General features: G+C 49.0%; 1 protein-coding gene across 1 annotated transcript; it reads left to right on the top strand.

Moving 5' to 3' along the window:
* The first annotated feature begins 1,656 nt into the window (after window positions 1-1,656).
* Window positions 1,657-13,237, top strand: LOC137898141 (troponin T, fast skeletal muscle isoforms-like). Its single transcript, XM_068742176.1, has 16 exons — window positions 1,657-1,800; window positions 4,624-4,664; window positions 4,745-4,758; window positions 4,905-4,913; window positions 6,318-6,425; window positions 9,267-9,284; window positions 9,509-9,526; window positions 10,363-10,381; window positions 10,464-10,509; window positions 11,513-11,629; window positions 11,728-11,805; window positions 11,908-12,021; window positions 12,098-12,207; window positions 12,317-12,407; window positions 12,598-12,638; window positions 13,035-13,237. The coding sequence occupies exons 2-16, from the start codon at window positions 4,645-4,647 to the stop codon at window positions 13,072-13,074; spliced, it is 843 nt and encodes a 280-aa protein (XP_068598277.1). The 5' UTR covers window positions 1,657-1,800; window positions 4,624-4,644; the 3' UTR covers window positions 13,075-13,237.
* The last annotated feature ends 417 nt before the right edge of the window (window positions 13,238-13,654 follow it).

Raw genomic sequence — 13,654 nt, 5'->3', positions numbered from 1 at the left:
TAGCTGACACATGAGACGTCCGCCTTTTAGGGCTTCCATCGGAGCAGTTTAAAAGAGGAACATGTAAGATTAGCGTGGCGATAAAACTGTGTCTTCTACCTGTCCGTCTTTGTGGAGCACAATGAAACAAGATGGACGCCGCTGCTAGTTGCTTACCTGAGGTGGAGACAGGCGTTGCTTGTGTGGACAGGCTGCAAAGCGTAAGGAGGGACACGTGGAAGCCACAGATTAAAAGTGGAAGAGAAGAAACGTCTAATCAGCATAAAGGTGTGCCGGCTTTTGCCGACTCATGCTTCCAACACAAAATGTGCACAAACATTGACTCTGCATTACAAGAGCTTCCCGTCATAAACATCCGTCTATGAGTCATGCATTTAATTAAGACTGAAGGGCGTGCATGCTCCGTGTCCGGGTCAGCACCCGGCTGGCGGGTCGGGACCAATCAATCAGCAGACTGGGGTTCGACTGGATTACGGTACCTGTGACCAGGGTCAGGCCGCGCTCTCTTGTTAATCCCGGCTCAGGGCGCCACATGGCCGACTCCTCCTGAACTGAACTGAAGCCTTAGGGAGCGAGCCACGGCGCCCGCCGCCGCCGCTCCAAAAATAGCACCGCTGCCTTCGGAGTGTCGGGGTCTCCAGGTCACCTGAGGTGGCGGCGATGCGGACCCTACAGGCAGCCTGACGACACCTCCACCTGAAAGTTGGTCCGTTTCGGCAGCTCAGCAGAATCTAGGCAGGTGAATCTCCTCCGGTCCAACTCAGGAAGTCAGGATGGACAGACTCCGGTTGTAGAAACCGGCGAATTTAAAGCCGCTGCTGTACCAGCATCAATAAAGCGTGTCGAAGTTAGCAGCTAACTCAAAGAACAGAAATCACCAAGCAGAAGCACAAACTTTTCTCTGACATTAAGACATTTAATAGTCATGTAGCGTCCGACTAACCCGAGGAGGCACCACCCCATGATGGGAAGACTAGTCGGGACGCACCGGTTCTGTGTGTTCAAGCTCGCATCAAACAACAAGCTGTCAGTGAAGGAAGCGGTGAGGAGGGAATGGCAGGAGGGAAGAGGAGGAGGAGGAGGAGGAGGAGGAGGAGGGAAGAGGAGGAGGAGGGAAGAGGAGGAGGAGGAGGAGGCCACAACAACACAAAGAGCAAGAAATGTTCCTCCACACAAAGAAAGGAAGAACGTAAAAACAAGGACAAAAAAAGAAAAACAGGAAAAGTCCAAACAGGAACTGTGAAGAAAAACCAGAAAGTTTCAGAATAAAGCAGGAAATAGGAAAATAAAAGTGCTGATAGAAAGGAGTCACTTTATTTTAAGAGTCTTCAGGAGACTCTACAGGAATGTCCTGCTCAGCCCAGCGCTATTATTGTTCTGTTATTCTGTTCCTCTGTGCTGATTGACTGACCCCCCCCACACACACACACACCATTGTCTGGATGCCAGCCGGATGTGTAACCCCCCCCCCCCCCCCCACATCTCTGCCTTCTAGCACTGTAAATTTAGCAACTGAAGCTTCTCAGCTGCTCCTTTCTAAAACCTGAGCCTCCTTTTCCATCCACAGAATTCCGTCCATCTCCTTCTCCGGGGTCACGGCTGCCCCCTCCTCCATGCACCCACCTTTCCCACACACACACACACACACACACGCACACACCTCACTCTCATCCTATAGCCAATAAGGGCCTGGTGAGCTCAAGTATCACTATAACACTAGGATTCTCCGGGAGGGAGCCTTCAGAGCCTTGCAGACCTTCGTCTTCATCGTCGGAGGAGCTTCTCCTCTTCTTCTCTGGGGTGAGTCACGTCCTTAAAAATGCCTCATCGTTCTGTTTGTCCTCTGACGCCTCGAGCCGCCGCCGCTGCTTTTGCAGATGTTTTTTTTTTGTGCAGCAGAAGGAAAGACGGGAAAATACAGTTTTGTCCCCCGATGCCGCAGGAGGGACATTTGAAATGGACGTGGGACACGTCCTGCTGCATGTCCCACATGTGTAGTTTGTGTTTGGGCTGGTTCACAGGCTGTTTGTGAGACCGAGTCGGGTTTCCTCCGAAACTTTAACTAGTTAGGAGAAATAAATAATCTATTTAGCAGAATTTTTGATAGAAAGAAAACAAGCCATCAACAAATTTACATTCTACAAGTTATTGTTTCCGACTGTCCAAACTGAGACGGTCCTGGTCCTGGTACCGGTACCGGGACCAGCTGGATGGGAACCTTACAAATCTAAATTCCATTTAACTTGGATCATATTCATGAATGAAATGTTGATTCTTTGGACATTATAGCAAATCTAATGGACGTTTTTCTTTCTAATTCTTCACAACATGGTTAAATGTTCGCCCGTGTGTTCGTCCTGCGTCCAACGTCCAGCTCTGGCGTGGACGCTGGACGCTGGACGCTAGAAGACGCTGACTCTGCAGCACTCATTTAAACATAACGTTTGGACAGTTTTCCTCTGAGACAAACTCAGCGATCGCAGAATGAGCAAAAATATTCGTAACCCTAGAAATAAAAATAAACATAACAACAACAACAACAAAAATCAGTAGGAATTACTTATCGTGTTGTATTTGAAACCAAAGAAAAACCAAGTTGTAACCATGGAAACACAAAACAAACCACGACAAATAGCGCTCCGCAGCTCGGTTGTTGTCTTTACGATGGACGGACGCCCCCGTCTCTCGGTGGGGATGATTTAAAGCCCTGCTGTGGGCGGGTCCACCACGGTGATTAATTGGATCTAGATCCAGATGATACCGGGAGATTAAAATTCATCCATGCATTTGGGTCACAGCCCGGGAACAGAGCGGGACGGAGGCATGGCACCGCCGTCCAGACCCGCATCAAAGTTCTCATCAGGCAAATGAACATTTCCAACAATGCGATGATGGGTTGCCGTTGGCGATTGTCCCCTGATCATCAATAGCTGTTCAGACACACGACCTCCAGAATCAGCGTCACGCTTCAAGCGCCCGGATGCTGAATCCTCTCTGACTTGAGACTTGGAACGAGCGGCCGCCATCTTTGATGTCTCATTTTAGAATCTTTTATCGGACAGAAGAGACAAACTGGTCTTCTGTAATTCCAGTATCTTGACCCCCCCCCGCCCCCGATGTGGTGGATTTAATAAATCCTCTCACATTTTGATCTAAATCTGCTCTCAGATGGATCCGGATGAGACAGTCCTCATCGGTCCCAGAAACCCTTCCCGGCATTCGCTGTCCTCATTCTTAAGACGTGAAGTCACGGTCCACTAAATATATACGGCGCTGAAGTGTTGCTATGCGCTGGGCGAATTCTGGACACACAAAGGTGAGGCCGCCGTCAGCTGCAGGTCGATCAGAGACCTCGTTTGTTGGCGGCGGATGCTGATTGGATGCGCGAGCGCGGAGGATCCTCCTGCTGGACCAAGCCGAGGGATTAAAGCAGCTATTTGGACGCCGTTCCTCAGCTGATGGGTAGAAATATGATCCAGGACTAATCCTGCAGGTCCTTTGCAGCTGTGTTCACCGTCAAGTGTGAAGGAGCTACAGTGCTACACAAAGACTCTATAAATATAGAAATATATCAAATATGATGGACGCCGTCGACACTGAGCTCTGAGCTGGAAAAGCCGGCGTTGAATCAAAGAGATCCACCAGAGTCCGTCTAACCGGAAGCTAGTTTGAGGAGCGGGTTTCAGGGTTCTGGCCCTCCCCAAATAAGTGGGAAAACATTTTTAACTTCTTAAAACATGGAAACAAAATCAAATTTGTGATCTCGCTCATGCTAAATCAGCATGTGGCGGCGGCGGCGGCCGATGGCCCTGCTGAGACTCACTGACGTAGCACAGCAGGATTAAACGTACAGAAAGATTCGACATTTTGAGCGACACGATGAAGGTGAAGGTCAAGAAGCTCGGAGAGACAAACGGCTTCTGTGTCCTCAGCTTTTATTTTTTACGCACGGCGGATGTGCCGGGCCTTAGCTGCTTCATTTAGTGGCTTTAAGCGGCTCTCCTGTTGCTATGAACGGCTTTGCCGCTGCAGATCCAGGTGGGATCGGTTTCATAGCTGAACCAGAGGCGCGCCGCTCTCTGCTGGCTTTACTTCCACAGCGGGGATGCAAACGGATCGCTGTGTGGCTGGTGGGTGAATGGAGCGCCGTAAGGCGGCATTGTTAGCTGTCTTAGAGGCAGACGTGTTTATTAGTCCATTATCTTCTATTCTAGGATTCTATTTGGATTCGGCGCTCGTATTGTTTTCAGCCTCTTTGATGTCGATTGATCTTCCAGTATTCTTAATCGCTCTTAATTTAATACCAAGAGTTAAATATAGATTCACCTTTTAATAAATGTTCAAACCAGCTCTGGTATGAAAGAAATTAATATACCGTATTAATTCAGACTTGATCCAGCCTGGAAGGCTAGGCTAAGCTAAAAGGCTAAGCTACAAGTCTAAGCTAAAAGGCTAAGCTAAAAGGCTGCTGGGTATTCCTACTTACATTTTTTCTTTCTTTCAGAGTTTACAGTCTTTCTTTCATTCAGAAAAACAAATTCCTGCTTTAATAAAAAAAAGAAAAGAACGACGGCGCTCTCGTCTCCGCTGGGATGAAAGTCAGACTCTTTGTCTTTTCCTCAGGTGTGAAGTTTTGCTGTCGTCATGTCTGACACAGAGGAAGTGTAAGTGTCATTCCATCTCGTTATTAAACCAATCCGATGCAGATTATTGATTATAGAATGTCTTTTCTTCTTTTTTTCAGTGACCAGCTGGAGGGTAAGTGGCCACCAGCTGGCTCCATCGCGCTAAAACAGCATGAATTTAAGTATATTGTCTGAACTATTGAGTATTTGAATGCAGTCATGGAACAACATGCCCTTTTTTGTTTCTCCTCTTCCTGCCCTGTTTTTCCCAAACTGAAGATGAGGAAGGTAAAGACAAATAAATCGAGTTGACGTTGGAGAAGTTTCTACGTTGCACTAATTTGCTTGATTTCGCTCTTAATTTGAAGCGTTTGACACCGACCCAAAAGGCGCACAGATTTAAAGTAGCGGGATTTTCCCTTGACACAAACTCGACCGAACCAGACTTACCTTTTTTTAAATGTAGAAAGCGTTTTTTATTTCGTACGCAAAGCGTGAGATGTTCGTCGACAGATTTCACGGATTAGTCGGTCAAACACTTCCGTTAAGGGCGGCGTATTCTGGGTGAAATTTTGAATCACATGTTTGAGAAACGAAATGTTAGAGTTTGTAGACTCCCTGCATTTGTTTTCCTGACATGTGACATGTTTACACGGTCATGACTTTACGCCGTTGTTGACCTCATTCACACAGCGGCCATATTGGAACAGTGGAGGCGGGAAAACACCTGGACGAGAAAGAAAACGACTCTAATGCTCCATCTTTCATGAACTTTAATAAAAATGAAACTGGACTCAACTTAGAAATATCACACAACACGTGTATGTAGAAGTTAGCATGCTATGTTAGCTAACACCAGGCTAGCTAACGTTCCACATGTGGTTTCACTAGCTGGTTAGTTTAGTCCAGGGGAGGGCAAACATTTTGACTCGCGGGCCACACAATAGGTTCTAAAATTTGACAGATGGGCCGGACCAAGAACAGATGGATGGAGTATTTGTGTGAGATAATATAAATGACACATGAAAGCTATTGCATTAAAGGATTTGGCCTTTTACAGGTAGCATTACAGGGAAAAGGTCCAATGTATGAGGTTTAATTATAATACAATTTCATTTAATGATATAATTTGGACAAGTTTGGCGGGCCGGATTAAAAAGACCAACGGGCCGCATATGGCCCCCGGGCCTGGGTTTGCCCATGTGTGGTTTAGTCGCATAATTAAACTTTCTATTGCTGCTCTTTCTGCACATTAAGCAGATTACGAGATTAAACGACAGTATTTCAAAATGTAACTATTTGTAATTACACACCTTTTGTGATTCTGACAATGCTAACAGCTTGTAGCTTGTTGAATAAGTTTTATTTCTGACCCTGGGATCTTTAATCTAATCATACTCTGAGAGATAATCGACAGATTAGGCTTGATAAAGCGTAACACGACACGTAAACATCTTAATCCCACTTCAGCGGTTCAATATGGCTTCTGTGTGAAAGGTCGGCTGACTTCCTCTCATCATCATGTGTTTCTCTCTTTCCAGCAGCTCTGTCCATCGCTCACCCATCCATCCTCTCTGTTGCTATAGTAATCTCTCACTTTTGGTTTCTCATGGCGCTGTCATGTCTGCGGTCTTCATTAACGGCCGTCTCCGACACCTTCCTGGCGGTTCCGTGCATGCTGCGTCCCCGTAGCCCAGGAGGAGCTAGTAGAAGTAGAAGTAGCTCCTGAGGCGGAGGCCCAGGTAGAAGCAGAACCAGAACCAGAACCAGAGCCGCAGGAGGTGCTTCGTGACGAGGAAGGTACGTGGCACGGGCGATCCCTTCGCCTTTCTCCTGCAGGCTGTGCCGGACGGGCTGCGACCCTCATCCAGCCTGAAAAGACAATCTGTTGAGTCTCAAGAAAACCGACATGATTTCAGTTTTTGCTCTTATTTCATTCCGTTCCGATTTTTTTTAAAGCCTCCATTATAAGTAAATCCAGATTTATTCTGTATCCAGACGGGTATCCGGATTGCTCTCAGAATTTAATAGGTTCTAAATTAGACCAAGACCCATCTTCAGATTTTTAGCATCAAGATCCATCCAGCAGTTTTACCGTAATCCTGCTAAAAACACAAACGCTGTGAAAAACAGAACCTCCTTGGCAGAGATAAACGTTTTTTTTTTTTAAACACAAAAACTTTCTTATAAAAGCAGTTTCTTACTTTAACAGATAAGTCTTCTTGTAATGGTTATGGATAATGAATCAGTTAGAAAGGACTTCCTTTTATGCATCTATGATCTCAGCAATTAAACGTAAATAGACTTGATGAGAAACGTTCATGATGTGTTCGGATCGTTTCTCAGGAATGAATCCACTGTTGTTGTTTTTCTAGAAGAGACTTCTAATATATTATATATTTATAATTCAGCCTTTCAGAGACGAGACATGCAAGACCATATAAGGGCAAAAACTCCAATCTCAATAAAGTTGGTGATGCAGTACTATGAGCCCGCCAGCGTGTGGCGGTATATTCCCAATGCAGTCAAGAGTGCGTTGTCTTGTCAGGTTTGATTTCGGTAACGTCGCTTCAGCCGTTTCCACTGGAACGACCTCCTCTTCATCACCGCAGCAAGTTACTTTTGTGTCAGTCAGGATTTGTACTTTACTTTAATTGTGTACTTTTCGAGTATTAAACAGAGTATTTTTAGGTTCTTTCTGTGGACGAAAAATGAAAATTCTCTTCCTGGAGAACTGAGAGCAACAGGAACGAAGCGTTTTGAGCCGTAGCGAGGATCCCAGAAAACGTCCTTCCTGGATGGCATGATGTGTGTCGCACTTTATTCCTCGGTGTCTTTGGGATCCCCAAAGACCCCCCATGAGCCCTGTTTCTTAGGACGCTTTCACACCTGAGACTTTGGAGGTTGATTCTATCTCATGCGTGGATCCTTCCTGGGATCAAGGTGCGAGGGTTTCCCAGATGGATTGCCGGATCTCGGCGAATGGAGGTTGCTGCAACATTTCTATCTGTAGCGTCTCTAAAGAAACACAAAGTCAAAGCAACGAGCGCGAGATCGGTTTGAACCTTTGACCCTCGGGTGTGAAAGCGGCCTGAAGAGGGACCACAGCAAACTTTGTTATGACATCACATCGCCATCAGTCACACGCCGTCGCCGACGGCGTGCTGTTCCCGCTTCATTTCAGTGTCAGGTGTGTGCTTCCAAAATGAGCCGCCTATAAATGTTGAAAGGGGGCAGAGAAAATCTCCTTACATGGATCGATCCGGTCCCGTCCGCCGCCTCCGGTCCGTGTCCATGACCGGCGACGGCGGGTCGTCTCCGGCATGTAAAAGCTGTTTCTCTGCCTGCTTTCAGTCCATGCTTTAAATTCTCGATCGATCGATCTCTAATTCTCTTTCAATTTTTGTTTGAGGCCTTTATGAACTTTACCAGCCGCTTCACGAATGGAGCCACTGCAGAAGGACCGGGCTGAAGCGGCGGCCGCTTGACCGCCTCGGGCGAGTCGTCCATTACAAAACCGTGGATGAAGCGAACAGAGCGAAAAAGAGGATAATTATTTCAGTTCGTTTGAATCATACTGATAAAATACCGATCAATCAATAAACACTTAAATATTCATTGTCTCCACCATGAAGGTTGTGTTTTCACCTGTGTCCCCTGGCTGGTTGGTTGGTTTGTTTGGCTGGTTGGTTGGCTGGCTGGTTTGTTTGGCTGGCTGGTGGCTGGTTGGCTGGCTGGTTGGTTGGCTGGTTGGTTGGCTGGTTGGTTGGTTGGTTGGCTGGTTGGTTGGCTGGTTTGTTGGTTGGTTGGCTGGTTGGTTGGTTGGTTGGCTGGCTGGTTGGCTGGTTGGCTGGTTGGTTGGTTGGTTGGTTGGCTGGTTGGTTGGCTGGTTGGTTGGCTGGTTTGTTGGTTGGTTGGTTTGTTGGTTGGCTGGTTGGCTGGCTGGCTGGCTGGTTGGCTGGTTGGTTGGTTGGTTGGCTGGCTGGCTGGTTGGTTGGCTGGTTGGTTGGTTGGCTGGTTGGCTGGTTGGCTGGTTGGATGGCTGGTTGGTTGGTTGGTTGGCTGGTTGGCTGGTTGGTTGGTTGGCTGGTTGGTTGGCTGGTTGGCTGGTTGGATGGCTGGTTGGTTGGTTGGTTGGCTGGTTGGCTGGTTGGTTGGTTGGCTGGTTGGTTGGCTGGTTGGTTGGGGAACCATTGGACCAACCCTCTGGTGGAGGTCATAATAACAAGAATGATTGTTTCTTCAAGCGACGTAGATTCCCGGGTCAGTTGGTGCAGAACACACGCTTAGCGTAGCGGTTAGCATTTCCCAGCCAGTGATATCCGACATCCATCCAACTAAACATCCCACTGTACGACGTAATGGAGTTCCGTCGTGCTTCAATCACCACGGAGACCGTTAGTCACGAAACAAACTCCGACGAGGTTCGCGACACAATCCGAGACACTTCCTGTAAAAATGGTCGGGGAAGGATTAGCGCCGGATCCTGCAGTGGCTGCATCCGTCCTCTACCCGCGACCGGGAATGCCGTCAGTCTGGTAAATGTGCTTCTTTAGCTCTGCATCCTAGATGAGTCGCCAGCTGCCCAGCCACACTAATGATCTCTGTTCTGCTCTTGCTTTGGACGCTTGCTGCATGCAGAGGCCTACGGAGAGGAAGGTACGTCCCTTTGTCTTCTTCTTCTCATTGGACCTGTTTCATGTTTCCTTCCGGACCCCGGTTCCCACGGCAACAAGTCCAACTGTGCATCTGTTTGTGTCACTGACCGACGGACGAGGAGGAGGAGGAGGAACAATGTGAAGAAAATGCTGCGTCCCCGTTCGGGGCCCTGAGGCTCACCTCTGCTTTTTTCTCTTCTTTGCATGAATGTGTCCTGCCGGTAGACGAGGGCGATGAAGATGGTAGTGTGTCCCTCCGGCTGAGTCGCTGTGGCTTTGCGTGTGTGTCCCCCCCCCCCCCCCCCCGTGGAAAGCCCCCTTGTGCTTGTCCCTTCATTAACCGTGATTACAGACGTGTTGTGAGGCGTGAAGTTAAGACACTCAAAGACTTGATGGTGTACGTGTGATTCACGTAGTGTTCTCATCCCGATTAGTCCGAGCCCCCTTATTGGTTTGACTCCCAAACTAATTCACAACCAATAACAGAGACATCCCGTCAGCCCTTTTTACACAGAGTCCGGTCACCGGTTCACGCCTTTAGCACATCGGCTCGGCGCACGTTTCTTTTTACAGCGACCCATGAAGTGGACGAAATGGAGCGATCCCAACAGAACTGGGTTAGGGTTTACTTCTCACTCGCTCGTTTCCCCCCGATTGAACCTTTGCTTGTTCGCTGCCCTCAGTTGTCGACGTGAAAGATTCACGGGCGTTCACAACGGAGGTGTCTATTTATCGTATTACTTTAAACGAGCCCTCTGCGTGCGGGACAACGAGACGAATGAGAGCCGCGCCCGTCCCGCCCTTAACGGCTGTGTAAAAGGGGCTAACGTGCAGCTAGCCGCGAGGCTAGCCACAGGAAGCGGGCCGCTGATCGTAGGAAGGTTTGCTGCATCGGGACTCACTGAAATGATTTGATTTACTGAAGATGTGAAACAACCTGCAGCCCTCAGATGTAAATCTGATCAACAAGGACCCCCCCCCCCCCCCCCCCATTAACCAGCAGCCTCTTGTCACATTTGTCTTCCTAACATTCGCATCTCTCTTTCCTCCCTGTCGCTGCTTTCATGTTGAACAACCAGAAGAGAAGCCAAAGTACAAGTGAGCGCCTCGATTCTTCCTTATTTGACGTGTCGGGGCGTTTCGGTTGTTCCTATAACGTCGATGTGACTTCCTTCAACAGACCCGCGGCGCCAAAGATCCCCGATGGCGAGAAAGTGGACTTTGATGTAAGTTGGAGTTCGACGACATACGACTGACAGATTCTCGTAATTTCATCTCGCGGCGCGCGGAAAGTAGGAAGAATGACAGGAGGTTTCCATTCCGTCTCCTCCCTATGGAGATTGAGTATCTAGTTGAGACATCCTGGTCTTTAAAGCACCTCCAGCATAATCAAAACCCCCCCTGTCAGCGTGAGCCAATGGGAGACCGCCCTCGTCATTTCCCTCGCCGAAGGGGAGGCGAGGGTATTGCAATTGGGTCTGTTTGTCTGTCTGTCCACGCGCATAACTCAAAAACTAGTAACCCAATCCACTTGACATTTTTACACAGGCAAGGTTCTGTCCGTGGCTCGGTCCTCCCCGAGAATGGCGTAGATCCGGATCTGGATCCAGATTCTAGAATTTTTTAAAGCATTCTTTAACATTGCGAGATAGGGCACTTTTTGACATTTTTCTTAATTTCTTCAAAATGCATGGCGGTATGGATCTGAAAAGAATCACACATAAGTACTCCTTAAAGGTCTATGACCATGACTAATTTCGGCCGGATCCGGATCACAATCCGGATCTGAGAGCTAATTTTCGTTCTAAAATCTGCATTTTTCAGGAGTCCATCCTGACCTCAATTTTGGAGCTAGAGACTTCAAATTTGGTGTGCAGACTCATAGTTCGTTCTAGTTTCATATATGTTACAGTTGTAGTTGTACCTTTTCCCGTTCCGGAGCAGCAAGCTAGAGCAGGTTTGGCCCCTCTGATCCGGAAGCCCTGTTTACTGTCTCACAAGATCGAAGAGTCTTTTGGAGGCGGGGGTCTGCAATCCCTGATTGTCTCTTGTTTACAAAGTGAGACAGACAAGAGTGTCCACAGGCGAGCCGGGTCTAAAGGAATCTGGTTTTTGAACCAGATTAAGGATGAATTCGGCTTCATCGACCTTACGTGAAGCCACGAATGAAACGAGGTTTTTGTTCGTCAGTGTGAGTTTGAGACCAGAAATCTTCCGTCTTCCTCTCAGGACATCCAGAAGAAGCGCCAGAACAAAGACCTGGTGGAGCTGCAGTCGTTGATCGACGCCCACTTCGAGTGCAGGAAGAAGGAGGAGGAGGAGCTTATCGGCCTCAAAGACAGGATTGTGAGATGATGCCCGGACAAGTTTCAGGAGCGTTGAGCCAACAGGAGGCGCTGACGCTACGTGCGTGTGCGCGTGTGCACGTGTGCTCTGGTTCTCAGGAGAAGCGCCGCGCTGAGCGAGCCGAGCAGCAGAGGATTCGTGCTGAGAAGGACAAAGAGAGGCAGGCCAGGCGAGAGGTGATCGGCCGCCCGCCTCGGGAACCAATCGATCGCTTCGTCCCGCCCTCCCTCCATCTATCGGCGTCCACGTGACCACCGTGTTTACAACTATCGTTGCAGGCCGAGCGGCAGAGGAAGGAGGACGCCGACGCCCACAGGAAGGCCGAGGATGAAGCCAAGAAGAAGACGGCGCTGAGCAACATGGGGTCGGGCTTCAGCGGCATCCTGCAGAGGGTATAGCCTTGTCCCGAGCTCAACGTTCGGGGAGGCGCCGGCGTGCTTCTGAACCCGTTGGGATGTCTGTCTGCAGGCGGAGCAGAGGAGAGGCAAGAAGCAGACTGAAAGGGAGAAGAAGAAGAAGATCATGGCTGAGCGGTGCAAACCGCTGAGCATCGACGACTTCAGCGAGGCCAGCCTGAGGTAACCGGCGGGCCCCGCCCGACGTCACAGAGGGGGCGGGCCCCATGTGACGAAACGGCGTGGAGATTCCAGCTACCGCAGGCGTTCGCTCACTCCGTTGCTTTGTCAGGGACAAGGCGAAGGAGCTGTGGGAGTGGCTGCACAACCTGGAGGCCGTGAAATACGACCACTGCGAGAAGCTGAAGAGACAAAGATACGAGGTCAGCGAGGAGACGCCGCACGGGGTGGGGCAAACCCGCCTGTCCCGCTACGGATTAAGGGGCGTTGTTCAATACGGAGCCAGCGGTGTTTTTGGTTTGCCGGGGATTGAATAACTGCTGACGCAGCGATATGCAAACGTGGGCGGGAGTAAACGTGTGCAGGTGAGACGCGTCTGTTTCTGTCCTGCAGGTGGTCTCTCTCAGGAACCGCATCGACGAGCTGCAGAAACAGTAAGTAAATAACAACCTTCACAATGCTGGACACAAATCTGCGTTCATGTGACGTTCTTAAAATGGCGGATCGTGTAAAAATTAAACCATTAAAACTCGCAGTGAGTCAAACTGACATTAAAGAATCCAAAAACCGACACCTGTGAACACCTGGAAACCAAAACACTATAATTATAGCTGGAAAATAAAACGTTTATTGTGTTTTTTTTTAAGCGCAGTTTCTGTGTGTGGCCGCTAGGGGCCGACAGAGTCGAAACCAGCCTCTATTCGTCTATTCTAAATGACGAATACAGAGGCAACGATACATTGATTATACGTCTGCGATAATTAATCTAACGCCGTGAGGAAGACTCTCTGAAGAGAACCGACTCCGTTTTTGCTCTTTGCGTTTTGCAGCAGCAAGAAAGGAGCCGCCACGCGCCGCCGCAGGAAGTGAGCGGCTCAGAGCGGCGGGCGGCGCCGGACGGGAGGCGCGTCACCTCGGCCACAGCGGCGCTCGGGGCCCCGGGGCCCCGGGGACACCGGCGGCTCGTCTCACCGCCTCGGTCTGAACGGATGAAACCGAATGAATTCCGCTCCAATAAAGAGATTTGAACCCACGTACTGTGTTTATTTAACAAACAAAAAGAATAACTTTACAGCATTACTAAATATATTGTATTCAGCTGATCGATCTAATGTATTTGCTTTGATCATAATCACAACAGAAACATTTAGGATTACTATAGGATTACTTCCGGCTAGTCCCGTGAGGGGTCTCCATGGTGACCAGTTGTCCCGCATTGTGCGGGACTGCTCCCGCATCACGCAAATTGAGGCTGTGTTTTAATCTTACCACCAAGTATTTTAGTTTAATACTTAAAATCATGAATACCTATCACCACACCCAGAATCAGTCACTCTAAACAGTCACGGTCAAGCGGCTGGAGCGCGCGCGTCTTCGGACGCGGATCAATCAGCTGATCCAATCAGCTGGAGGACCAGCTGGTCGGAGATGGGCCTGGCGACAGAGGTCT

Source organism: Brachionichthys hirsutus, chromosome 1 (assembly GCF_040956055.1).
Source record: "Brachionichthys hirsutus isolate HB-005 chromosome 1, CSIRO-AGI_Bhir_v1, whole genome shotgun sequence".
Classification (NCBI taxonomy): domain Eukaryota; kingdom Metazoa; phylum Chordata; class Actinopteri; order Lophiiformes; family Brachionichthyidae; genus Brachionichthys; species Brachionichthys hirsutus.
This window is presented reverse-complemented; position numbering and strand designations above follow the sequence as displayed.